Source organism: Canis lupus, chromosome 32, assembly GCF_048164855.1.
Source record: "Canis lupus baileyi chromosome 32, mCanLup2.hap1, whole genome shotgun sequence".
Taxonomy (NCBI): domain Eukaryota; kingdom Metazoa; phylum Chordata; class Mammalia; order Carnivora; family Canidae; genus Canis; species Canis lupus.
In genome coordinates, this window is record NC_132869.1 from 31,340,170 (window position 1) to 31,367,439 (window position 27,270).

The 27,270-nt window shown below is 47.0% G+C and overlaps 1 protein-coding gene across 1 annotated transcript in view; it reads right to left on the reverse strand.

The window, feature by feature from the left end:
* The window catches only part of CA12 (carbonic anhydrase 12), a 53,419-nt gene that overhangs the window by 14,966 nt on the left and 11,183 nt on the right, over positions 1–27,270 (reverse strand). The window contains exons 3-7 of the mRNA XM_072809019.1: positions 5,246–5,425; positions 4,256–4,398; positions 1,370–1,465; positions 463–526; positions 138–295 (exon numbers count right to left, since the gene is read on the reverse strand). Coding sequence (XP_072665120.1) covers positions 138–295; positions 463–526; positions 1,370–1,465; positions 4,256–4,398; positions 5,246–5,425 — 641 coding nt within the window. The remainder of the gene's footprint in view (positions 1–137; positions 296–462; positions 527–1,369; positions 1,466–4,255; positions 4,399–5,245; positions 5,426–27,270) is intronic.

The following is a 27,270-nucleotide window of genomic DNA, read 5'->3' on the forward strand; positions in this document are numbered from 1 at the left end:
CAGGCACCTGCGATATTTGGAGAGGTTCTGCATAGCTGTCAATGAAATTTTAAGTGAGGAAACCAAGTTGTTGATTATGATATGGGTAGGGACCGAGGTGCCACATGGTCTCTGACTCAGAAGGGCACAAGAGTTACCTGCTCCTGGGAAATTTGCACAGGGTTCCGGAAAACTGTCCAGAGCACTGTGGGGTGGCAAGGAGGTGTGGTCAGGGACCCTTTGTAGCGGTAGTACTCTTCAGGCCTCTCAGGAAGCAGCTCTTCAATGCTGAACCCTGGAATGAGCACTTCTTGGCCTGGAGAGACATGTTGGAGAAATGGTGGCAGAGGTGCTGCTGGGCATGTGACTCAGCCTAGGAATGTGACTAGCACCTGCCCTCTGAATTCAGTTTTCTCCAGGTCACATGGGAGTGACTACATCCTTCTCCAACAGAGGATGAATATGCATCCAAGGCCCCCTCACCTTTGTATCTTACATCTTGAAGGTGCCTGAAGATCTTGTCATATGATGGATTGAAGGAGCCCATCTGCAACAGAGACAGGGCAGGTTGAACTGGGACAGAATTCTATAGGCTGAGCCTGGTTCGGCAGTGGCTGATAGAAGGGCTCGGCTAGGGGTACACAGTCGCTGTTACCAAGGTTCTCCCTGAAGAATGCACTTTAATCCCAGGCCATTAGGAACTTGTCTTCTTGCATCTCAGGATGCGTGACACTGAGTGCTCAAGACACTGGGGCTTGCGTGTCCCCGGGCAAGGAATACAGCTTGTGCTCCTGATTATCAGGCTAGAAGCCTGAAAGCCACAACTAGCATGTGCTCTAACCAGAACTTAAGGGAACCCGGGTTCACGCAAACCAGGTCAGGCAAGTAAGCATGTTGAGAAACAAGGTACATGTTGTCTTATCAGGGAAGAGCATGCAAGCAAATTAGAGAACAGTCTCATTTTCTGGGATTAAGGAAAGAACTCATTCTAGGGTCCATATAAAGAATAGAACTTGGATATTAGGGGTTGTGTAAGGGATTCAGGCACCTGATGAGGCAGCACTGAATGATCCCCACCCTCCCAACCCCCACACATGGGTCCTATCCACCTGGGCAATTCTGTTTCATACAATAGGGTTAGGCATTAGGGCTCACTTTCCCCAATGTTTCAAAAGACATGCCCATTTCTGCTGCCCAGCCACAGAAAGTGCTGCCTCCAGGTCACAAGAGAAGGTACCCTAGTGGGGGACTATCTCCAGCCCTAGAGGCAAGACACAGACAAAACGGGAGTGAGCCATCCATGTCCAACAGACAGGTGTTCATGGACCAAATGCCGAGTCTAATACCACCCTGGCTTCAAATTAGGTAAAATCCCATAGACATCTCTTACCTCTATGAGAACAGCTAGGACGGCGAGGCCCTCTGACTTGTTACTAGCGGCGCTGGCGTTGGGGTACAGGTCCGAGTTATAATGGACGATATGCAGCTGCAGTGAAAGAAACGCTGCTCACCAGGGGATGAGCGACTCATAGGAACCTTTGCTTTTGTGGGGGACTCAAATCCAATGGGGAGGACAAATCCCCTGTACCCTGCCCCAGATAGACCAGGCCTCTCGGACCCTTTCCTTCATGGCCTCCCTAGTTTTCTCTTTTCCCTCAGTCCTGGAGACCAAAAACTCTACCAGGGGAGACTGTCCATCCTATTCATCGTTGTATTCCAGTGTCTGATAGGGTGCTTGGAAAGTACCAGGTATACAGTAGGTACTCCGTGAAGGAATGAATGAATGAATGAATGAATGGGTGTTTATACTAGCCATGAAACAGCTTGGATACTTTGGAGCACTTCTCTCTTCTCTTTCTTTCCTTTTTTTTTTTTTTTTTTTTTAGAGCAAGAGAGAGATAGTGGGGAAGGGAGAAAAAGAAATTAAGCAGGCTCCATGCCCAGGGCAGAGCCAGATGTAGGGCTCAATCTCACGACTCTGAGATCATGACCCTGAGCTGAAATCAAAAGTCAAAGGCTTAACTGACTGAGTCACCCAGGGGCCCCCTCTGTCTTTTTTCTACCTATTCTGGCGTCTAAGGAAAAGTGGTCCCACGTAACTTGCCCAGCTCAGCCTGGCCAGTCTGCATTTGATCTGGAAGTAGTAGGGGCTGAGGCAGGAAACCTCCAGTGTTAACTTAACTGTAACTGTATCCAGAGCAGGGTCCACACTTATCCCTCAGGTGGAAAAAAAAAAAAAATCACAGCATGGCTTATACAGGTTTTATCAGCCATAATTTAAGATACCAGAAAACAACAATGTTCTTAATCCCTGAATGTAGATTTTACCTTTATAAAATAAAATGCTAAGCTCATTTTTTTTCAAAGCAGGAATTACTTGTCATTATTAAAGTGAGGAAAAAAGAACTTCCTGAGAAATCTTGGATTTAAAAAAGTCTAGGTAAGTATTAAGACATTGTTATGACAAATTCTGACGATGTTTAACCTAATTTTTAATTCAAAAGGTGAGGTTTTATTCTGTATGTTGGCAAATTGAACACCAATAAAAAATAAATTTATTTAAAAAATAAATAAATAAATAAAAAATAAATTTATTATTAAAAAAAAAAGGTGATGTTAACTGTCCTCCAAAAAATTGTATTAGTAGATAGGCCTAGATATATGATACACATTTTTGTTCTTTCTTTGCCTCTTGGGACTATAAAACATTGAGATTTTCTCTGTCTTTTCCTTTTCTCTGTTTTACGTGGTTGTCAATAGAATTCAAGCATATTTTACTGACTACAACTCAATGTTGCCCACATTTCAAGCGACCCTTTCTAATTTTTAAAAATCATACAAAATTGTGCCTTCTTTTAAGTAATCCCCCATTAAAGATTTCTTAGGGTTCCTCCCTCACCATCTTTCCCCATGAAGGACGCAGCGTGCCACACGACCCCACACCATGTTAGCTCAGCCCAGCTCTGAGAAATGGAGACTTCTATATGGCTAAAACCCTGAAGGTCCTAGATCCTTATTTCTTTTTATAGCTGCCTTTTGAGCTCGTGGTCTGTTTCAGCACTTTTCTTACTGTGTTCAGATTAAATCAAGAGGAGATGAAGAGTAATACAGACAGAAAATAGAATTCCCTGCTGAGATTAAGAGGGTCTTCTTTATAGGACTCAATCCAGAAGAATGGCTACACTTTTAAGGACCCTCCGTAGAGAATCTGCCACTTTTGGGTCACTTTGATGTATTTTCTCTATTATAGATGTGTATGGTCCATCTCCACCAGGCCCTTGGTGATGATGTGGCTTAATAGCGGAAAATATAGTAACTAGAAATATTTTCAAGTGCCCAAATTCTCCCAGCCTACGCCCTAACTCCTTCTTTATTCCCCTTGGGTGAGTAGAAGCCTCCACATTGCAATTAGCCTGAAAGAAATTGCAGTCCTGGAGGTTCGGAGATGGGCCTGGTTTGATATACGTGCACCTCCAAGAGTGCCATCCTATTGGGCCAGACTTACAGCCCCTCCACACTTGTAACTCGACCTATAATCAGCCTGAGACACTAAGCAGTTCAGCAGTTAAGAACAGAGGAGAATGGTCATGTCATTATTTACCTTGGGCTCCACAGGCTGATCAGTAGCATTTATCTCCTTGTATTTATTGCCCTGTAAATATCCAGAACCACATCCCCAAGTCCTATCCCATGGAGCACCTGGGGCACCCCATTGTACTCCTTGCACACCACTAGTGCAGGAACGATGGCTCCACTCCTCTTTTGTTTTGTTTTGTTTTTTTTGTTTTGTTTTGTTTTAAGATTTTATTTATTATTCATGGGAGACAGAGAGAGAGAAAGAGAGAGAGAGAGGCAGAGACACAGGCAGAGGGAGAAGCAGGCTCCATGCAGGCAGCCTGATGTGGGACTCGATCCCGGGTCTCCAGGATCACGTCCTGGGCTGAAAGCAGTGCTAAACCGCTGGGCCTCCCGGGCTGCACCCTCCTGTTTTCTTTTGGCATTTAGTGCCACAGAGCGACATAACACAATGCTGTGCCAACATCCCACCCATCCTCTGCATGTTCAGGAGAGGACGGGGCCCAGGACACTGCAAAGAGCTGCAGGGTTGCTGGAGTGGCTCGATCTCGCTGTGCTGCCCCCAGCGCCAGGGGTGGGTGTGTGGAGCGTGCAGGCGGCCCTTGCTTGCACTCCGATCGCGCCTGTACCCCAGCCAGGTGGAAGGGTGCCAGACCACCCACCGCCAGGCAGCCTCTGCCAGCCTGACTGCCCCACTCACCTCAGCAGCAAAGTGCTTCCCAGCGACGGTGTGCTCGGAGCCGTGAGGGTCATTCTGGTTCCCCCAGTGGAGGTGCAGCTGGGTGGCCGTGTAGCGGGACCGGAGGCCCTGGATGTGCATGTCCGGGACCAGGTTCAGCCTCACTGTGGGGAGGGGAGCCTTCAGAGCCCTGGCCAGCCCAGCGCTGCCTGAGAGCACCTAGGTAGGCCACACCGGCCTGGGTCCCGACAGGAGGCAGGTGGATGCGGCGATTGGAGACACACAGCCTGAGGGTCAGAAACCTGGTCTCTTCTCCCGAGAATGTCCCCCTTTCCCTAAAGCAATTCTGGTAGCACCAGCACCTTCTCAGGTCCCCTGGGAAAAGGATGGCAGGAGCGCTAATACTAGACCAGTGGGTGGACGATTTTTTTTGTTTTGTTTTTTACATGCCCATGTATCACACACCCAGCTATGAAGGTAGGGCTGTTAATGAAGTACCTGCCAAGCTGCAGAATAATATAACAATAACAAGAGAAATTGCTATTTAGAAGCATCCACTGTATTCCAGATCCCAAAGTACGTAATCTCTGGTCTTCACGGTTCCCATCAATACGTGCATTTTCCAGATGGAAGCTCAAAGAGATTAATATTCTTACCCAGAGTCTCATGATTCATAAGTAGTCAAGCCAGGATTCAAATCCATGTTTGTCGGACGCCAAAGCCTGGGTGACCCCACAATGAATTGCATGGCTCCTGAAGTGTTTGAGCCAAGAGGCCAAAGGACTCAGGCCTGTCCCTTCCCCTTCCCAAGAGATGTGCTTCTTCCGAGAGGTGCCTCCAGCAGCCCCTGAATGGGTGGTCCAGGCATCCCTGGGCTCTCCCAACCCCCAGCCGCCAACCCTTCTCCTGGGTACTTCAGGAGAGCCTCCTCCCTGCCAGATGGGAGACAGCAGGCCAGGAAGCTGAGGGCAGCTCACATCCCCCTGCAGATCTTAGAGGAATCTCTCTTACCTGAATGGCCATCGTTGGTCAGGATAAACTGCTCATTGGCAGAAACGTTGTAGCCCTGGAACCCAAGGGGTACAAGGCTGGCGTCGTACTGGAGGATGTCATTGTGCAGGTCTATTGGGGACTGCAGCACACCCCCACATGACGGGTACTTCTCAGACCAGCTCTTCTCCCCATTGGGACCTGGAAGCCCAAAATTTAGTCAGTTTTCCACTAAAGTTTTTTTCCTCACTTTCTAATTCTGTGTTCAATACCATTATTCCTTTTCTCCTCTTAATCCCCAGAAGTACATTCTTCAGGGCCCTGAAATCTCAGCCTAGTGCCTGCTTGCTCTTTTTTTAAGGGATGTGGGGAAAGAACTAGAAGAGCCCCATTGCCAAGGACTAGGGCCCACCAGGCTCCGTTTTCATTTTACCTTGTTCCTATTTTGACACAATACACATCGTCTCCACCTGAAGACCTCTTGATTTTCAGCGATTTAGCATCTGTTTATGGAACATCTATTATGAGCAGGATTTACTCGGAGTCCTGGGGCCACCAGGTTGAACACAACAACAACAAGGCCCCTGCTTGCCCAAACTTGCATCCTCTGGGACGCTTTGGGCTGAAAAAGTTGGTGTTGGACTGACCAGAGCTCCAGGTAGGTGTCTGGGGCTGGTGGATATACAGGTATGATCTTCCAGTAGGAAACCCTTGAGGACATTGACTCTTTATATTCAGAGCAAGTATAAAACCCAATCTGATAGAGATGCCTGAAAAGTATCAAGTAAACACATGCCTGGAATCACGGAGCTCAGTGCAGTTTATACTAGGAGAGTGTGACAATCCTACAAACTAGTGCCAAACTACCAGTGAGCAGTAAGAGACTTAAAAAATAAATCCTTCAGGGCTCAGCTTCTTACTAGCTACCAGGTAATTGTCCTTCCTCTGGAAATGGAAATAAACAATCCAATCCTATGTTCAGATAAACTTTCTTTTCCCACAGGGAAAAATCTTTAAAGAATGTAAAGCTGTGTTTAAAAGATTATCTCTCGTGGTAATTAAATGGATTTTCAGGGGGCGGTTTCTCCAGAAAAGCAAATAACTGGCATGTCATGGCCTGTCAGGGTAGAACCATGGTGCCCTGTGGGCTCTCTCCGAGGTGGGACCCCGGCTTTGCCATCTGGGGTCCATGCATCAGTATTTCAGGCCCAGGATTGATGTTAACTGGAGCAGAGGGGAAAGGAGCACCACATCTCCCGGGAACCCGTCCATAGACGGCAGCTCGATTTCCCAAGAGTGGACATGTGTATACTGGCCTCACAGAATCCCGGTTCCATATCCCTCGTTCTCTAACTAGGGAACTCCATCTGGGAGTAAAGGGAGTCAGAAGAAAAACCTGGTGCCCAGGTCCATTTAAAATGCTGTGAGGAGTGGGACACCTGGGTGGCTCAGCAGTGGAGCATCTGCCTTCGGCCCAGGGTGTGATCCTGGAGGTCCAGGATCGAGTCCCACCTCGGGCTCCCTGCATGGAGCCTGCTTCTCCCTCTGCCTATGTCTCTGCCTTTCTCTCTGTGTCTCTCATGAATAAATAAAATCTTTTAAAAAATGCTGTGAGGAGTTAAGCCGAGGTGTGGACATACACAGTAGGACCCTACTAACTTTTCAGCCTGTCAACCTCTGGATATACCTTTTTGGAAATGTTAGAGCTTGAAGGGATTGCAAAATTTCCTGTCCAGCCCTTCACTGGACACCAGTTTTCTCACTTGCACATGTCAGTGGGAGTCTTTACTGAGCTATATTTTAATATTCAAGACCTCAGAGCCCTGGACTCAAAGCAACTCAACTACACCAAGAAGGCGAAGGAGGCTGGAGGACACCAAAGAAAGACTGTTACTCAGCTGAGGACAAAGCCAAATTCCTTAGGGATAGCGGGAAGCAGAGATGGAGCAATCATGAGCTATCATGCAAACCCTCAGGTCAAGAAGAGGCGCAGCTACCTTCTAGAAATGAGGCTGCCAGCCTTCCCACAGCCAGGAAGGCAGAAGCTGCCGGCCAGGCACCAGTGGGAAAACTCAGTGAGGAAAGAGGCATAGCAATGAGATGACTTCACCTTGGACACATGACTAAAGGGAACTGGGTTAGGAGAACTTTCTCTTCCCGGAACAGAGGTTCCAGAAGGTTTCATGAAGAGAGCATTCGTGATAACTAAACCAAGAGCTCTTTGGGGACAGGGGCAGCTCATTTTGATCACTGTGAACTCATGGTGTGATTAGGGTCACATGCATAACAGGCATTTGGTAAACAGTTTCCCAAAGAACAAAGGACCCCAAAAGAACGGAGAGCTTGGTAAAAGGTTATCAGGAGGGATTTTTCTTTTTCACTGTGCACTAGATACTCTTTATTGGAACTTACACTGAATTAGGTATTGGGGGGCAGGAGAGCTAGAGATCTAAAAGGCAACAGAGCCAATGTTGGCAAAACCTTCTTAGGAAAGAGAAGCAGTGGTTAGGGGGCGCTGAGGTGAGTTGGTCAGTTAAGTGTCTGCCTTTGGCTGGGTCAGGATCCAGGGGTCCCAGGATTGAGTCTCACATCGGCTTCCTGCTCAGCGGGGAGTCTGCTTCTCCTTCTCCCTCTGCCTCCGCTCCCCTGTTCATGCTCTGTCTCACTCTCAAATAAATAAATAAAATATTTTTAAAAATAAAAAAGGAAAGAGAAGCAGCTATGTTGGACCAGAAGGGTCCAGAAAACAAAATTCTGGCGCCAGTTGTCCCACCGCCTCAGTGAATGACCTTGAGCAAGTCACATTCTCTCCCTGAGTCTCCTGTACCCTTCATACAAATGAGAGAATCGAACACTATGTTCTGGAAGTTCTGTTCGGGCTCTCAGCTCTGAGACGGATTGAGATTACTGAGACTAAGCCCTCTACCCTCTGTATAAAGCAAGTTTGAACGAGTCAGAGAGAGCAGCTCCCAGGTGTGTGACAGGGTGCCCAGGGGGAAGCGGCCGTGGGAGTGATTGCACAGGGCACTGCTGCTCCCGGGGCTGGCTGGGGCTGGCTGGAGAGCCACCCGCCTCGGGAACCTGCCACAGGTGCTGGCTGCCATCCCCTAAGGGCAACAGGGTCTAAAAAGCCTTTTATACTCCTGCTTTATTATTATTATTACTATTATTTTAGTAGCTTTGATCCTTACAACTCTATAGGATCTATAGGATGGTGCAAGGCAAAACTTGCACCATTTTATAGATGAAGAATTGAGATTAAATGATTTACCCTAATTAGACCTTGGCTTAGTACCAGACTTACCTTGCCTGGGTCACAGAACCTCCCTGCCCTTCTGTTTTAGTATTTATCCGGGAGATTTCGGGCATGCCTGTCTCCTCCCTCTCCCATGCTCTCCATGAAGCAAGGAGCAGGTCATGTTCATCCCTGCCTGTCCCATAACACCTGGTGCAGAACAGGCCCTTATCTGTTTACTGAGCTGGATTCTGATCCTTTTTTTTTTTTTTTTTTAGTGGAGTTCAATTTGCCGACATATAGCATATCACCCAGTGCTCATCTGGTCAAGTGCCCCCCTCAGTGCCCGTCACCCAATCCCCCAATCCTCCGCCCACCTCCCTTTCCACTACCCCTTGTTCGTTTCCCAGAGTTAGGAGTCTCTCACGTTCTGGATTCTGATCCTAATCTTGTGCTTCTCTCCAGGAAAGCATGTACCTATATTAACCCCCTAGTCTCCCTACTACCCCATATAATTTTCTTTTTCCCATCAAAAAAAGAAAAGAAGGGGCATCTGGGTGGCTCTATCAGTTAAGCATCTGCCTTCAGCGCAGGTCATAATCTCAGGGTCCTGGGATGGAGCCCCACATCTGGCTCCCTGCTCAGCAGGGAGTCTGCTTCTCCCTTTGCTTCCCCTTGCTTGTGCTCATGCTCTCTTGCTTTCTCTCAAATAAATAAATAAAATCTTAAAAGAAAAGAAAAATTATGTCATTTGCTCAGGTTCAAAATGTACCTTCCTAGCTTCCTAGTCTAGGTGCATGAGGATTTGTTCTGTTTGGGACCACTCAGTGAGAAAGAAATCTGGTTGCCGCCCCATAGCCTGGGAGATGGCCTGCCAGGTGTGGGGCTTCACGGCAGTTCATGGGACCCTCCACTGGCATGTGACGCCCAGTGGCCAGTGTCCTCTTCTTGCACAGCTGGGGACATTGTCAGAGCAGCCTCCCATATTCGTGGCTTGTGAGTGAGAAGGGTATGAGGTGCTGCGTGGGTGGGCACCAGGGCAACCAGTATCAGGGGTGTCAGTTGACTCCCTTCTGCCCCCACCCCAAGCCTCTACCTCAATAATGTATGACTTGTTGCCCAAGTAACGCTGGCCTTTTGCAGGCAGCCACAGCCCAAAACGTGGCTTTTCAACTGGGTCTTGACTTTCACACTCATGCCAAGTGCCCTGGTGCCAGAAAACCGCACTCGGGACTGACTCTTTCCAAAAGAAGTGTTTATTTCCAGCTACTGTAAGAATTCAACTTTTCTGAGTTTTGACTTTGCCTTTTCAGTTAGTTGGATTCTTCGCGTGATCCTGATAAAGGAGATCATGTGTATCTCCCAGTTTGTTTTTCCAGACAAAGCCAAAGCATTATTTCTTTCCAGCTCATGTTTTTCTGCTTAAGGCAAAACAGAAGTGGACCAAATTTCTGTTTTGAAATGTGACAGGAGATTAACCTGGCACAGCTCAAAATGCCTCTTGTGATCTCTGGTCGGGAATTATGAGGCCCAGGGTACAGGATCAGCATTACTCAAGGACCAGAATTTTTGTCATGGAAAATTTCAAATATTTACAACAGTCGAAAGAAGAGCAAAATGAACCTGTACTCCCCAGCTTTGAGAACTAATCCTCTGCAGAAACAAATCAGCCTCATCTGTATTGCACTCTTCCCTATCCCTGGATAATTCTTTTATTTTAATTTATTTATTTTTATTTTTTCATTTTTATTTTATTTTTAAAAATTTTTTTAGATTAATTTTATTATTATTTTTTACGGATAATTCTGAAACAAATCCAAATATATTTCGTCTGTACATATTTCAGTATGTGCCTCTGAAACATAAGGACTCTTAAAACCACAACACCATTACCACACTTAAAAAGCTAACAATTAATTCCTTAATGTTATTGAATCTAGTCAGAATTCAGTTTTCCAATTATCCCATAACTTTTTAATGGTTTCTTTGTAAGCTTCAGGATTCCAGGAAGGGCCACCTGCTGCAGTTAGTTGATGTGTTCCGGCCTAGATCTCCATTTGATGGTGTGATGCCTCATCAGAGAACCATGCCAGCACCCTTCCAAGGCTCCAAATCTCAGAGCCAGGTTGGCTCGGTCCATCCTTTGCCCTGAGTCAATCATGGAGTCCCACGTTCCTGTGACCACCACCACCTCTATCACCTTGGAACTGGCCCTCATCATGTCACACCGTACAGGCTTTTCTGCAGAGTCTCTGTGTTCTATTTTTTCCTGCTGCTGCCAGGCTCCTTTCTTGTGGTAGCCAAGTTTAACCAGACCTAGCCCTGCTTCTGTGGCACAGCCCAACCCTCCCCTCCCTTCCTCCATAGCCTGCCCACCCCACCCAACAGAACAAAGCCAAGCCGTGGCCATCTTTCATGGCCAGCAACACCTCAGCCTGTCAAGCCTTCAGTGGCCCTCATACCCTCCCCAGTCAGCCCCATGGTCAGGCCGGCTTCCCCATCCTCAGAACAAGCTATGAACTCAACCCTCACACATTCTTATGCTAAACATGTGCTTAAAATGCCGCCTTCCTTCCCCTTCACCTTTCCAAATCTTGTCCATTCTTCAAAGGCCAGCTCAAGTCTTGCCAAAGCTACTTCAGTGCTTTCTCCCTGCCCCGGACTCCTGAGCCAGCCTGCTGGGGATGCATCACTGTGCATCCCCAGTGGCACAGTGATGCGAATGCTCATTTTTTAAAAAATTTTATTTATTTATGAGAGACACAAAGAGAGAGGCAGAGACACAGGCAGGCTCTCTGCAGGGAGCCCAATGTGGGACTCGATCCCAGACCCTGGGATCATGCCCTGAGCCAAAGGTAGACACTCACCTGCTGAGCAACCCGGGTGTCCCAAGAATGCTCATTTAAGTCTCATATGTGACTGCTGTCTCCAGACTAGCACATGAACCTGCTCCAGAGTAGAACTCTGTCTACAAATGTCAAAGTCCTTTTGAAGGCTAGAGCATTTTGTCACACCTCTCCCCCGTATCTGACATGTGGCCCTTACTAAACACTTAATAAATTGACTTGGAGGGTTTCTTAAGCTCATTTCAGAAATCTAGCCATAAAGGGAAGAGAGAAGTGTGTGTGTACATGGGTGCACACGGTTATAGAAGATGAGGGTAATGAGAAGGGTCTTGTTCTTAATGGATAGACTTAAGCATACTTCCATATGGAAGGGAAAGGGGAGTAGAGAAGGACGGTTAGGTCCAGGGGAGAGAGGAGCCTATAGATGGAGTGTGGCCCTGAGAAGACAGTGGGTTGGGGAGGGGCCAGCCAGCAGAGGTAGGAATGAACTCTGGGCTGAAGGAGGCATACATTCAAGAAGCGTTCATCATATGGATGAAGGAGAACCCTGAAGCCTGCCTGGAAAGGAAGCCCATGGAGTAAAAACCCAGTCAGAAATCAGGAACTCAGCTGCAGCTGATCAGGGAAGATTGGCTATGGGAAGACAAGCCATCTCTCCTGCATTCTGCAATGTTCTCCACCAAAGTGCACCAATGAGCCTAAAATAAGTCAATGTGATTTTTTTAAATGAACTTATATTTCATTACTTTCTTAATACATCTTGTGTCTTGTTTTGAAATTTACAGAAAGTTTCAAAGTAGGTACAAAAGTAAAGAGTATCAGGGTATCTGGGTGGCTCAGTCAGTTAAGCGTCTGACTCTTGACTTCAGCTCAAGTCATGATCTCATGGTGATAAGATCGAGCCCCCATATAAGATTCTCTTTCTTCCTCTCCCTCTGCCTCTCCTCCCCTCTCTCTAGGAAAAAAATAATTAATTAATTAATTAATTAATTAATTAAAAAAGTAAAGAGTATCCTATCATGGCCCCCATAAACTAATCCACAATTAGTTTAGTTTTGTCCACCCTCCACCACTGGGTTACTTTAAATAAAATCTATGGATGCTTAGCTAAAGCTTTAAAAATAACCACAATACTATTTTCACATCTAAAAACTGTTGGCACTAATGTCTTAATGTCATCAAACATCCAGTGAGTGTTCCAGTTTCCCCAATTGTCTCATAAACTCATTGAACAGTTTATTTGAATCAGGGTCCAGATAAGATCCACTTATTATGACTGGCTAATATGGCTCCTAGCTTTCATCTCTCCCCAGGATGGGTGTATTTACTCTGTATATGTATAGGTACAGACTTATTACTGCCTTGGGCAAATAATTTATGCAAGTAAATGAAGGATAATTTTATTATTTTATAACCTGTTTGTAGACATGGCATAGGGGAACGTAAAAAACTTTATAGGTTGAGTAATTTCTTATATTTATATACATGGTACATACCCTGTAATAATAAAAGCACAGAAAGTGCCTTAGAAGACAAGAACTATGTAATAACTGCTAGTTTCTCACTGGTTACTCTTTCTCACTAACTGTATATCCTATGTGCTCAAGAATAATAAGCATTTTTTTAAAGATGCATTTTATTTATTTATTTATTTATTTATTTATTTATTTATTATAGTCACAGAGAGAGAGAGAGAGAGAGGCAGAGACACAGGCAGAGGGAGAAGCAGGCTCCATGCACCAGGAGCCCGACGTGGGATTCGATCCCGGGTCTCCAGGATCGCGCCCTGGGCCAAAGGCAGGCACCAAACCGCTGCGCCACCCAGGGATCCCCCAATAATAAGCATTTTAATAAAAATATTGTATGTAACTTGGACTCTGAATGAGTCTGGATTTAAAAAAAAAACAAAGCGCATTCATTGTTATCCTATTTTGAGGTTTGTCTTTTTGGGCCTAAGTCGGTCCTCAGACCTACCTGCTGCCCCTGATGTTTCTTGGTGGTCATATTCTCTGATATCGACTCCTCCCTGTGTCTGTATGAATGTCTGTGCAGGCAGCTACCTGGGAAGCCAGCCGGGTGCCACAGGCTGTAGGGCATGTCTCCTCAAAGTCAGATCAAAACTTGCCCCAGTGGATAAAATCCTCATGGCAAGGTTTACATCTGCTGGCTATTGACACGCCTTTTTTTCAATCAATAGTTAAGGTTCCAATACAATAGAAGCTTTTGGTCAGTCCCCTAAAGTTTGTTTTCTAAGGGGATCAGACTATATTAAACGGATTGAGTCCTGGGATCTGTATTTAGATGGAAGTGATCATAGATTGTGTATCAGATTTGAATATAGATTTAATGAAATAGATTACATTTGTCATTACAAATGCATATTCAAATATTGACTGAATGCTCTTCCTTAGAATGCTGCTTAATTTGGAAGTTAATTCACTCATCTCTTCAACAAATGGGCCTACCATGAGCCAGGCACTGTATTAGGTGCCGAAGATGCTCTGGAGAACAAAACAGATCTGGTCTCTGTCCTCATGGAGCTTATATTTCAGTGGAAGAATCAGACAATAAGTTGCAAAGAAGCAAAGCAGTACATAAATAAAATAATTCCAGTCTGCAATCCGTGCTATGAGGGCAATAAGCAAAGACTAGGGTGGAGAAAATGGAGGGATCACTGTGGATCAGGTGCTACAGGAAGGCTTCTCAGAGGAGGTGCCATTAAAACTGAAAAGGAATGAGACTGCGCCAACCATGAGCAAAACCAGAGGAATGGCATTCCAGAGCCAGGGCACAGCAAGTTCAGAGGCCCTGCTGCAGCAGAGAGTTATATATTCTCGATGCAGGTGATGTATCAACTCAGAAAGAACCTAGGATTCATCTGGCTTCCCCTTTCCCAAGCGGGGCATTGCCCTACGACAAGGCTGAGAGTCCTTCGGCATCATGTATACTCCTCTGTCTGTTAGAAAGGTCCCCCTTTCGGGGGGCTGCTGCTTACCTTTCCCTGAGGGCCATCAGCTGTGGTCCTGTGGCTGGAGCCACAGAAAACACGTCTAAGCCCCAGGCCCCCATTCAGAGGGGAAGGGAAGCCTCTCCCTTGAAACCACACATCCCCAGGATGTTGTTGGGATTTGGAGGCCACATTTTAAAAATGTGCTTAATATATGCCTTATGGATTCTCAGTTTACTTCCGAAGTTAATTAAAAGACACACAGCTTCTCACAGAAGTCAGTGGGTTCAGCCTATGGGTGGGATGGAGTTCCCAGAGTGCACCTGGCTGGGCTCTGGCCCCTGTGCAGGCTACATTGGCCCGATTCTGCATGCTTGCCTGCCGGTCAAGGGCAGAGGCATGGCCATGACGCCCAGGAGGAAGGGAGGCTGGCAGGGTGTGGGTTAATGATTGATCCATGAGGTCTCATGACTTTATTATGAACAAGTGGAGGCCAAGGAATCAAACCAGCATTTTCCTGTGTTAACGCTACAGGTGAGTCAGAGACAGGGCAGTGAGCAAGGGCTGAAGAGTCAGGGTGACTTGTTACAAAGCACAAAGCTGGACCGCCAAAGGAGGTCAATAAAAAGGGGCCAGTTTTCTAAAGAGGCTTTAATCTATACTTTACATCAAACTCTCCTCTTTGTTTTTATTTTTTTTAGTTTTTATTTTTATTTTGCTGTTGGATCTCTTTTTTTTATTGGAGTTCAATTTACCAACATATAGCATAATACCCAGTGCTCATCCCATCAAGTGCCCCCCTCAGTGCCCGTCACCCAGTCACCCCCACCGCCCACCCACCTCCCTCCCTTTCCACCACCCCTTGTTTGTTTCCCAGAGTTAGAAGTCTCTCATGTTCTGTCTCCCTTTCTGATATTTCAATTCCTGTTTGGGCCAGCTTAAGAGGAGGGGGTGACAGTGGGGTGAAACCACACTTGGGCATCATTTCTGGGTTAGCCATGGCGGTGAGGGAGAAGAGGTGAGCTGTACGACTGGCCGCCAACTCAGATCTCTGCTAGCCCCTATTCTCCTTCGCTTGCCATATCTAGAGGCACCCTACCCCCGACCCAGTAACACTGGGATTGTGGGGGAGAGGGGAGGTACAGGGGCAGGTATGTCTCCCCACCCATCGCACTCCCTAAGGTAAGGTAAATGTTTCCCCCTCCTCTGTGCTCCTGTAGAGCTTTTAGCATTTCTCCTTCCCTAGCAACACCTATACTTATCAAAATAGTATTTTAGGGACACCTGGGTGGCTTAGTGGTTGAGTGTTTACCTTTGGCTCAGGTTGTGATCCCGGGGACCTGGGATCATCAAGTCCACAAGCCTGATCCTGCAGGCTGAGAACCACTGTACTAGGCTTTCAGCTTGCCTCTCTCACTCTTGTGTCCCTGACTCCTACTCCAGAGCTTGGCAAACTGAAGTGTCCAACAAATGGTTCTTGAACAACAGGAGCAATAAATCAGTGAGTTAAACAAGTTGCCACAGTGGGAATAGCCTAAGCCCAATACTGAAACCTAGGCAGGCCCCGGTCACTGGTCAGTGTTCAGTGCACGTTCTTCCCTTCGATCTTCCTTGACTCATTCACAAACGAATCGTGGTAGATGTAAAAATGCAAGGTCCACATACAAGCCCGATGTCCTGCTCTACCCTCAAAAAGAATATTAAAAATATTCTTTCTCAGAGTACCTGGATGGCTCAGTGGTTGAGCATCTGCCTTTAGCTCAGGTCTTGATCCCGGGGTCCTGGGATCGAGTCCTGCATCCGGCTCCCTGCAGGGAGCCTGCTTCTCCCTCTGCCTATCTCTCTCTCTGTGTCGCTCATGAATAAACAAATAAAAATTCAAAAAAATATATATTCTTTCTCTATGCTCAAGCATCTCTAAATAGAAAAGGCTACAGACATCATCTTTTTAATGTACCATTATATGTGTGATTATGGAAACATGATTATGGTGTTTGAGGTAATTATTCAGAGTTGACTATTAGGAATATAGCTTCCTTTTCCAAATCTCTTTTTATGGTTCATTTCATTTAAAAAATTTTTATTGTGGTAAAATATACATAACATAAAATTTACCATTTTAACTATTGTTTTAGTGAATTCATGCCATTAGGTACATTCACACTGCTGTACAACCATCACCACTATCCATTTCCAAATCTGTTTCCATCATGCCAAGTGTACGTCGCTGGTGGGAATGTAAAATGATGCAGCCGATATGGAAAACCATGTGGTGGCTCCTTAAAAAGTTAGAAATCTCATATAATTGGCAATTCTATTCCTTGGTACATACTCGAAAGAATTGAAACCAGGGACTCAGATACTTAGACACCAATATTCATAGCAGCATTATTCATAGTTGCCAAAGGGTGCAAATACCCCAAGTCCATTCATCAACACATGAACAACAAAACGTTGTATATATATTTTTACCCATAAAATGACTCCTCTCATTTTAATGTACAGTTTCTTTTCCCAGAATCCCACCTAGTAGAGGTTTAAGAGAGCTGAGGTAGGTCTCTGTATTTTCATACCTATCACTGAACCAAAATTATGGTAGATGCTCAGTAAATACTAGCTGAGGAGAGCTCTCTGTAATTTCTTCTTGAGTCTAACCTCACAGCAGTTGTGAAATGTGAGTGAGCACCAGAATCCCCTGGAGGGCTTGGTAAAGCCCAGATTGCTGAGCCCCACCCCACAGCTCCTCGTTCAGTAGGTTACCCATGGAGCCAAAGAATCTGCATTTCTAATAAGTTCCCAGGTGATGCTGACGCTGCTTGTCCAGGGACCACACTTCGAGAACCACTGGTCTAAAGCAGTATTTCTTAACCCTGTACACACACTGGCATCTCCAAGGGCTTTTAAGTTTGCTCCTGGCCCCAGCCCCTGAGATCTGGTTTAATTGGACCGGGGTGGGGGTCCACCAGCTGCCCAGGTGATTCTAATGTGCAGCCGAAGTTGAGAAGAACGGATAAAAACCCCTCCTCAGATCAAAGACCTTGACGTCGGAGCCAGGGCTTTTACTCTTCCCTTGTCAGGGTAAGATTGTTTTAAAAAATTTGTTTTAATTAATTGATGTTTTGTTGTGGTAAAATATATATAATATAAATTTACCATTAGTGACACTTGGTACGTTCACAGTGGTGTGCAACCATCATCACTCTTGAGCTCCAGAACATTCTCATCACCCCAAAGGGAAACCCATCCTCAATCCCCACCCCCTTCCTCTCCCCAACCCCTGGTAACCACTCATATACTCTCTATGGATTTGCCTGTTCTGTACACTTCCTATAAGCGGAATCAATACGTGACTTTTGTGTCTGGCATCTTTCACACAGTACAATGCTTCCATGGTTGAGCCATGTAGCACATACCTGTACTTCCTTCCTTTTTTTTTTTTTAAAGATTTATTTATTTATTTATGAGAGAGAGAGAGAGAGAGGCAGAGACACAGGCAGAGGGAGAAGCAGGCTCCATGCAGGGAGCCCGATGTGGGACTTGATCCCTGGAATCCAGGATCAGACCCTGGGCCAAAGGCAGGCGCTAAACCACTGAGCCACCCAGGGATCCCCTAGACTCTTTAATCCTCATTTTCCTTGCAGCCCTTGGCCCCAGTGACCCCCACCCTCCTGCCATGTCTGAAACCTCCCCTCTCCTGGTGTCTGTAGCTCCCGGCCCCATGGTTTTGTCCTTGGCGCTTTCTTCCCTCTCTCACACACCCCTGGGCCAATCCCCTCCAATGGTTTCAACAGCACCTCTGCCCTGCCCTGAGCTTCCTCCTGAGCTCCAGACCAGCTCAGCCTACTGGCCGCCCCCACCCCCATGCCCATGGCTTCCTGAAACCCTACGTGGCTGGAGAGCGGGGCAGACAGCCAAACAACTCAACAGGAATAACCAAACTTGCCATCATTTCCTCTCTGACTCTCTGACCCTCCTCCTTCCAAAACCTCTCTCACTTCCTTCAAGGTTCTCTGTCTCCACTGGTGGTACCACCCACCGCACCAGAGCCTAGAATCACAATCTGCTTCTTCCCGTCCTCCTCTTTGGTCCCATTTCTAGGCCCAGGGCAATTAAGAATTTTACTTTTACGGATTTTTTTTTTTTGAAAGCTTTTCATTTTGAAAAATTTTAAATGTACAGAAAATTTATAAGAATAGCACGATCAATTCCCATAAACTTTTCAGCTAGACTCACTAGTCATTAACATTTTGCCACACCTGCTTTATTATTCTCTCTATATATACACGTGCGTACACATTATTATTGCTATTACAGTTCTTCCTCAGCCTGTGATGGGGTTATGTCCCAATAAACCCACTGTAAGTTGAAAATATCATGTAGTCTGAAAATGCACCTAACCTACCGACATCATCGCTTAGCCTAGCCTACCTTGAACATGCTTATGCTAGCCTACAATTGGGCAAAATCAACTAACACAAAGACTATTTTATAAGAAAGTGTTGACTATCTCATGTAAATTGTTGAATACTGTGCTGAAAGTGAAAAACAGAGTGGTTGTCTGGGTACAGGATGGTTGGAAGTGTATCGCTTGTTTATCGTCGTGATGGGGTGGCTGCCTGGGAGCTGTGGCCACTGCCCCCACTCGGTGTCACCAGAGAGGATCACCATAGGTATCGCCAGCCGAGGAAAAGATCCAAATTCACATTTCCAAGTACAGCTCCTACCGAATATGTATCCCTTTCACACCATCCTAAAGTCAAAAAATTGTAGGTCGAACCATTGTAAGTTGGGGCTATCTTTTGAGAGAAAGTTTCAGCTCTCCTGCCGTCTTGTACTTAAATACTTAAATGTCTGTCTCCTGACAACAAGGACATATCCTTACATAATCACAGTACAAGTATCCAAGTCAGAAAATTTAATCTAGTTATCCAGTTGTATACTAGATGTTATCTGGTATACAATCAATATCCAAATTTTTTACACCCAGACTCAAAGGATCCTCCTACAGATTACCTACGATTTATAAAAGGGGAAAACGGCAACATGAAAATGGAGAAAGCTATCAGGCACTATCTAAACTACGTGATCAAAATTATCACCAACAAGGACATCGAATGCCACTCAATGAAAAGCAAAGTCAGGGAGATATTACTTCTGCAGTATTAATGCCAAAACGTACAACCAAGAAACCCTCGGACAAACCTTAATTGAGGGACCTTCTAGAAGATCTATATGCTTCAGACATGTCATGGCATGAAAAATCTAAAGAGACACCACAAAAACGTGCAGTGAGGTATCTGGATTGACTCCTGCACCAGAAAAAGTCCAATCGAGGACCACAAAAAGTTTCTTTTAAACTTGGCCTTCATGTGTTCCTACTGGCACAGCCTTTGTTCAGACCCATAGCTCCATATCTGTGCCCCTCACGGGCCCTGTTCTTCCAGGCTCACCCCACAGCCCTGCCCTCTCCACACTAACACATACCACGTCCGCATATTCCTTGGCTGAAAGTTCTCTGGTGGCTCCTCAAGCCTTTCGGATTAATCCCAGGGTCTTTTTTTTTTTTTAAGATTTATTTATTTATTTATTCATGAGAGAGACAGAGAGAGAGGCAGAGGTAGAGAGAGAAGCAGCCTCCCTGCGGGGAGCATGATGTGAGATTCGATCCCAGGATCCTGGGATCACAACCTGAGCTCTAAAGGCAGATGCTCAACCACTGAGCCACCCAGGTGTCCCTAATCCCAAAGTCTTCAGCGCAGCCCTCCAGACCCTAGTGATCCTACTCCTTTCTCTGGCCTTTGCTTCCCCCACTGCCACCTGTTAAAAATCTGAGCTCACTGGGGGAGAGGGGGAGCAAATTTCACGGAGACTAACAAGTTAGGCTGCCACAGCGTCATTGCAAGGACATGAGACTCCTGAGGCCGAGACAAAGGACAATTTGCTACTCAGAGCAGTAACAGAGTGACATGTGTGCCTGTTTCCCAAGCCCTATTTCCACAGGGCGCTACGATGGGGGCCAGGTGACACCTGTGCCTGCCAACTGCTCGGCATCCCGGCCAAGGAGCCCCAATCTTCTAGAGGGGCAGTTGGCAAACCTGCTCAACTTTGCCCCCAAGGAAGACACTGTCTTTATCTTACTGGATAGCAAACAAACCTGCTCTCTGCCCTAGAGGGAGACACTATCTCTAGCTTATAAAACTATTTGCTACATAAACATCCTTGAAATGATCATCTGGAACAAAAGCCATCAGCGCCCCTGCCCACAGACTTGCCGAAACACCAACGACCCAGGGAGGTCTCCCCGCACCACTCCTCAAACACTATGCAGCCACCACCTGATTTTTTTTTTTTAAGATTTTATTTATTTATTCATGACAGACACAGAGAGAGAGAGAGAGGCAGAGACACAGGCAGAGGGAGAAGCAGGCTCCACGCAGGGAGCCAGACGTGGGACTCGATCCTGGGTCTCCAGGATCATGCCCTGGGCTGAAGGCGGCACTTAAACCGCTGAGCCACCCGGGCTGCCCCACCACCTGATTCTAACTGCACCGCACACTCTCACCTGCTTTTTGGACCTCTGTTGTCCACAGTGGAAAGCCATCCTCATCCCTGAAACACACACCACCCACGCGCATGAATATTCACACGCTCTCCTTGCTTTGCTCCTTTGTCTGTCAAGATTTGGCTCCCCAGGCAGGCCTGACAGCCACTCTCACCCCCGAATTGAGGCTTTTTGTCCTCCCTGTGTCTGCAGCACTGGTGCACATTGTCCTGCACTTAATCTGCTCCGCTGCAATTGCCTGCTTACGTGTCTGCTGGTCCCTCAGCTGTCCACTCGTTGAGGGGAAGGGCTGTGTCGCACTTGTCTCTAATCCCAGGACCAGCCCATGAAGGGATCAAAAAAATAAGTGAATCAGGGAATAAACTGTCATTTTAAAGCTGCCAGCTGTCTCTCCCTGTCACCTGTGGTAGAACCAGATGTACAAACGGATGGAGCAGGAAAACTGACATAGGACACAGGGCCGGGGCAGGTGTGGGGTTCATAAGCACCTTCCACACCCTGGGTGAGGAACCAGAAATTGGGTCGTGGGGAGGCCCTCCCCGTGTTGTAGGATGGAGCACTTTGAGAAGCCTTCTTAGAGACATGGACATGAGGCAAGGCACTACGCAGGGTTTCCGTGAAAATGCAGCCCCAGCTGGAGCATGATCCAAACGCTGGTGCTTCGGGCTGAGATGCTAAGCATTCTGTTTAGCGATCTGATGGTATAAACTAGATGCATCTTTAACAGGTCTGTGTCCCTGCAAAAAGACACTGTTTTTCTCAATATGAACTTGGGTGTCCTGGACGGCAATGTTGTCGGCCCACTTGCGATGTTATCTCAAACTTTAAGTCAGTGTTCTCAACAGGAGTGATTTGAGCCTTCAGGGGACATTGGCCAAGTCTAGAAACATTTTGGAGTCTTGGCTGGCAGGTGCTACTGGCCTCTAGTGGGTAGAAGCCAGAGATGCTGCTAAATATCCTCCAAAGCACAGGACAGCCCCCCACAACAAAGAATCATCCTGCCCAGAATGTTCGTAGCACAGAGGCTGAGAGAGCCTGGCCCGGACTATTGTGACTGCCTCGCGGGGGGCCATGGGCAAGAAGGGCCAGATCATACAGTGTGGAGGGGTTTTTCTCGATGGGATTGGGTGCTCTCACCGTTAATCATCCTGGGACCAGAAAGAGGAATAGAGCCTGGCCACAAGGAAGAGGGGACACAGTCAGGAGGACTCCAGGCCAGGAGAGCAAGACTGGTGCCTACCTGATAGAGGGGGAGCCAAGGGAAGAGGGACTATCGTTGCCCTCAGGGAGTACTGTCGACAGAGAGATCTGCTTAGAATTTTCCTTTTAGACTGTCATTGCCATCCCAGGGCCTGAACCAAATTTTTTGCTAAATTCCAAGGCCTGATGAGTTGTCCTTGTTTTTTTGTTTTTGTTTTGTTTTGTTTTTTAAGCTACCATGTAATGAGCACTTACTATGCACCAGGCATCATTCTGTATCAGAGGTTGGCTAATATTTTCTGGCAAAAGGCCAGATAGCCAGTATTTTAGGATTTGCAGGGTGTACAGTTTCTATCTCCACGACCCAGCCCTGCTGCCGTGGTGCAAAAGGAGTCCTAGGGCCTGTGTTAAGGGATGAGAGCGGCTGCGTGCCAAGAAAGCTTTATCTACAAAAACAGGGGGTAGGCTGCCTCTGGCCTGTGGGGCATAGTTTGCCCACCCTCATTCTATATGTTTAACACATATTACATAATTTCAGCTGTATAACGGCCCTATGACGTGGGTACTATATTCTCATTTAATAGAGGAGGTGACCCAGACACAGAGATTGGATCTCTCAAAGTCACAGTGCCAGTAGGTAGCAAGGCTGGGCTCTGACCCCAGCCGTCCACACTGGCCACCACGGCAGCTCCCAATGCACTTTAGCGGGCACGGAGCCCGGGCAGCGGTTATGGGCTGGCGAGAGGTGACCCGCAGGTGAGCCCTGGGAGACTGTCCAGAGCTAGAGGACAGGAGCAGCAGTGGAGGCATCTGTGACCTTGTAACCATTCCCTGGGCAGTCCGGAAATAATAAAGAGAAGGATCTGGTAAAAAGACACAAACTCTCTGCAGCTACCCAGGGTGGAAAGTGAACTAAAGTGAAGGCTGATTGGCCTCCAAAGACCGTCAGCTCAATTCTCCACTTACCAGCTTTCACCGTGAGGACGTTCTTTCCAATAGCTGACCTATTGCCCTCTTGCTGTGATTCAAAGCTACTCCCTCAGTTTTCCTTTATAAAGTGAGAAAACTTGCTCTCTCATGGGTCTCTCACAGCTGAGGAGCTCCACCCAGACTCCTGCTTCCCATCTGCTCTCCCGAGAGCATGACGTGCGGTGGGAAGGTCGGGGGCTCTGGAGCCAGCCCAGCTGCCAGTCCCAGCTCTGCCACCTACAAGCCGTGTGACCCGGGGCACATCTCATGGATTCCCTGAGCTTCACTCACAAAATGAAAGTGACAGCCCCCACCCCACTGTCCCATCGTGAGGAACAAATATGGTAGCATAAGATCGGTGTCTGGATGCGAGAAGGCTCCCGAGACACGCTGGGCCGCAGGCCCTCCTGAGCTCAGTTGTCTCAATTCTTTTTCTCTTGCAGGCCGTTTGCCAACGTTTTAGAGCAAGTTCTCCCCTTCGCCTCGCTGAAAAACAAATCTAGGGTGCCCTGTGGGTCTCCTTTTACCTCAAATGAGATATGCGTGCTGATGGGGCATTGCTTTTCAGATTGGTTTCACCTCTGAAATCCTATCATCCCAGATCAAGTGTTACCTCCTCCCTGGTGCCTTCATGGACTCCCAGAGCCAAAAATAAGCAGAGAGAGAAATCATTCTTTCCTCATTCACTCAACAAATGTTTCCCAAGCATCTTCCCTGGGGAGTCTGTGCATCTGCCTGGGAAGCCCCTGTGAGGCTACATTCTCTTTCTGGATGACTGTCTTTGAGACTGGAAATGTTTCCTTGCTCGCCCCCTGGGCCCTGCAGAGCCCCTGGCACACTGCCCTGCTTGCAGCAGGCTTCTGCTAAAAAACAAAAGAAAAAAAAATAAAAGCCATTGAGGGAAAAACTTCTCTGGTGACAACTGGACAAGATAATCTGCACTGGGAAGCAAGCACTTGGCCATGAACCCAAGAGGTCCCTGTGATTCATGGGGCAGCTCTGTGCAAGGAGGATGTTAGGCTCCTACAGTTCATTTTTCTCCCAGGTGTAACAAGTTTTCTGGCCAGGCAGCTGGGCACACTGTTATTTGCACGCTCAGCCTCAGGAATGGGATGTTCCCTACATCATCCCTGTCGGTGAGCATCACACCAACAGGTTTATCAAGAGCCGGGGAGACTGTTGGGAAACTGCCAGAAGGAAGCACCAAGGAGGCTCTTTAAGATTTCACCTGAGTGCCTCCCCAAGCAGTGAGATAAAAACGCACATGCCATCCCTCGGAAACCAGCTGAGAGGCAGACTCCAGCTCACTGCCTAGGAGATGGGAGTGTGAGTGTGCGTGAGTAGAGACGCATCCAAGAATGTACGTATACACATGAATCCGGATGCAGGCATGTGTGTGTGCTTGTGTAAGTGCATGTGCATGCGTGCATACACACGCCCTCCTTCCTGAGGGGCCAGAGGGACAGAGCATAGCAGCCCCGCCTTCCTTGTCATTTCAGTCTTTGCGGGCTGGCCCTAGTCCTGCAGCGTGCCACACTCACACGACACTTGCCCCTGCTGCCCAGCCCACTCACTTTGATCCATTCTTTCTTTTTTTTTTTTTTAAGATTTATTTGTTTATTTATTCATGACAGACACAGAGAGAGAGAGGCAGAGAGAGACACAGGCAGAGGGAGAAGCAGGCTCCATGCAGGGAGCCCGACGTGGGACTCGATCCCAGGTCTCCAGGATCACGCCCTGGGCGGAAGGCGGCACTAAACCACTGGGCCACCGGGGCTGCCCCATGATCCATTATTTCTGACCCGGTCCTTCACTTATGTTCGTCCTCTGCTTCCTGTTCTCCCTTCCACTGCGCTTCTTTTGGATTCCAAACACCACATTTCTTTAGCTGCCCATCCTCTTCCTAAGAATCTGAGGATAATGATTCAGGGTTGCCCCTAAAGGAACCCCGACAAGAGTAACAGCCATGTGTTGTCCATAGTAACAATGGCTGGATTCTACTGATTTTTTTTCTCCTAGCAACCACACCGGTCTTTGATTCACATTTCCCATGAGTGTGGTGCAAGGAACCGTATCAAATGTTTATCTGTGTCAAAAGGTATTAAGTCTGTTGCGTTTTCTTTAACCACAGGCTTTTGTCCTGATGAGGGGAAGAAAAACAAGTTAACTTGGCATAATTTGTTCCTGGCAAATCTAGATTATTTACTTAAAAAAAATCACTGCCTTTCCTCAATGGCATTTACACAATCTCATGATGTGCGGTGTAGGGCATGCTACACCTCGTATAAAATAAGCATCTGCTGAATGACCAGGAAAGCACATGCGATGGGAATCAGGAGACCCAAGTTCTGGTCCTGGCTCGGCGCTTCATGCTCTGCTTGGGCCACTGTAGAACTCTGAGTGTCCCTTGCCTCATGTGTAGGTGGGGTGGGATTTGGCTGTATCAGTGCCCCTCCCCTCCCCATCCCAGGATCCCACGTAGGCAATATGGCAGTCTGGATGCCAGTTTGAACAGAGACAGGCATTCATCCACAATCCGTGGTACTGTGTCTACACTGTGCCTACATCGTGTCTACATTTCTATTAGATGTCTGCAATTCCAGCTGAACTACCAACAAGTCAAGACCCTCCATGACCCCTCCCTTGGTTCAGTCCCCAAGCTCCTCTCCCACAATCCTCTGACCTCCCTTTCTCTAGTGTTTTACACTCCTTTCACTCTCCACCCTGCAGCCAGGGGTGATCCTTCTTAAATGTGTGGTCATGGCACAACCTGTCCCTAGGCCCCCAGCACCTTTTCACCCCTTGCCCTTTGCCTGGCTAGCTTTGATCTGTCCTCCAGGTCTCAGCTTAGATATCACCTCCTCCAGGGGCACCTGGGTGGCTCAGTGGTTGAGTGTCAGCCTTTGGCTCAGGTCATGATCCTGAGGTCCTGGGATTGAGTCCCACATTGGGATCCCCGCAGGGAGCCTGCTTCTGTCTATGTCTCTGCCTCTCTCTCTCTCTGTGTGTGTCTCTCATGAATAAACAAAATCTTTAAAAAGAAAAAAAAAAAAAGATATCACCTCCTCCAGGAAGCTTTCTCTAGTCCTTTCCCCAAAACACTAGGGGAGGTCTCTTCCAAGCTTCCTCTGTCTGCAGTGGAGGGCCCTATCTAATTCACGGTGTCCGTCCAGAGTCACAGTCACAGAATGGTAGACGCCGTGCCTTAGCCACCATTGCTTTGCGTCTAGTCCAATGCTCGACACTCAGTTCACTCAATATTGGTGGAATGAATGTGAACCAAGTATCTTGGGCTAATGGAAAATTTTGATTGGTTTTTATGTCTATCTTTGAATAAAAGCAGATGGGGAAAATTAACCATTTCATTAAATCATATTAATTTGTTAAAACAAATCTTTTAAAGATGGAGGGGGGTGTGGGATAAAGGAGTGGTGGAAATATAGAGTATGACTCCTCTAAGGTCCCGACTAGCTAAAAATTCCAGAAATCTACGTGTTATAACATTTTGGCTCAGGAATAGGAAGGATCATCTAGAATCTTTAGATTTGCAGGTCATAGGAGAATAGACAGTGACTCAGTTTGCCTCTGGGCTTCCTGGTGGTCCAAACCAAAAGGGAAACACAGTCATCTGCATGACTGCCTCAGACTTGCTACAAAACAGCTTTGTTCCACAACCTTCAGTCACCTTTCCTGCCTTCTCCAAGCCCAAAGCGCACTTCCCAGAAGACGGAGCACCGAGGAGGGGCTGCTCTACGACAGCACCTGGCACCACTGGCCAATGTCAGCATTGCCCCATTTAAGTAAATCTCACTTTCACCATAACCAAGGAGCCTTTCCTGAGCCACCTGTCCCGGGAGGTGGAGGCTGCGTGAGCGATTTGCCCTGAGTGTGTCCTTAGGAGATCTGGAGGGGTCTCATCCAGTTCACCCAGGAGTCACAGAGCTGATCTAAGCACAAGTTAATGATTGCAACACTTTAAAAAGTTAAGATGAGCTAAACAAACCATGCAGAGCTAGACCAGCTCTGAGTCAACCTTTATAGACAGAAGGAGGTGCTGTCCTAGCATTTGTTCCTTCCTGGTTGGCATAAAATCAAATGCTTGTCAAGGAATTAGGGAGTTTGCTCACTCCTCAAAGAAATACTTTTTAAAAATATATATATATATATATGTGTGTGTGTGTGTGTGTGTGCACCTAAATTACTTTGTTTATAAATACTTGTAATACTCTCAAATTCTACCAAAAAGCATACATGAAATGAAAGTTGAAAAAAGAGTTAAAAATCAAA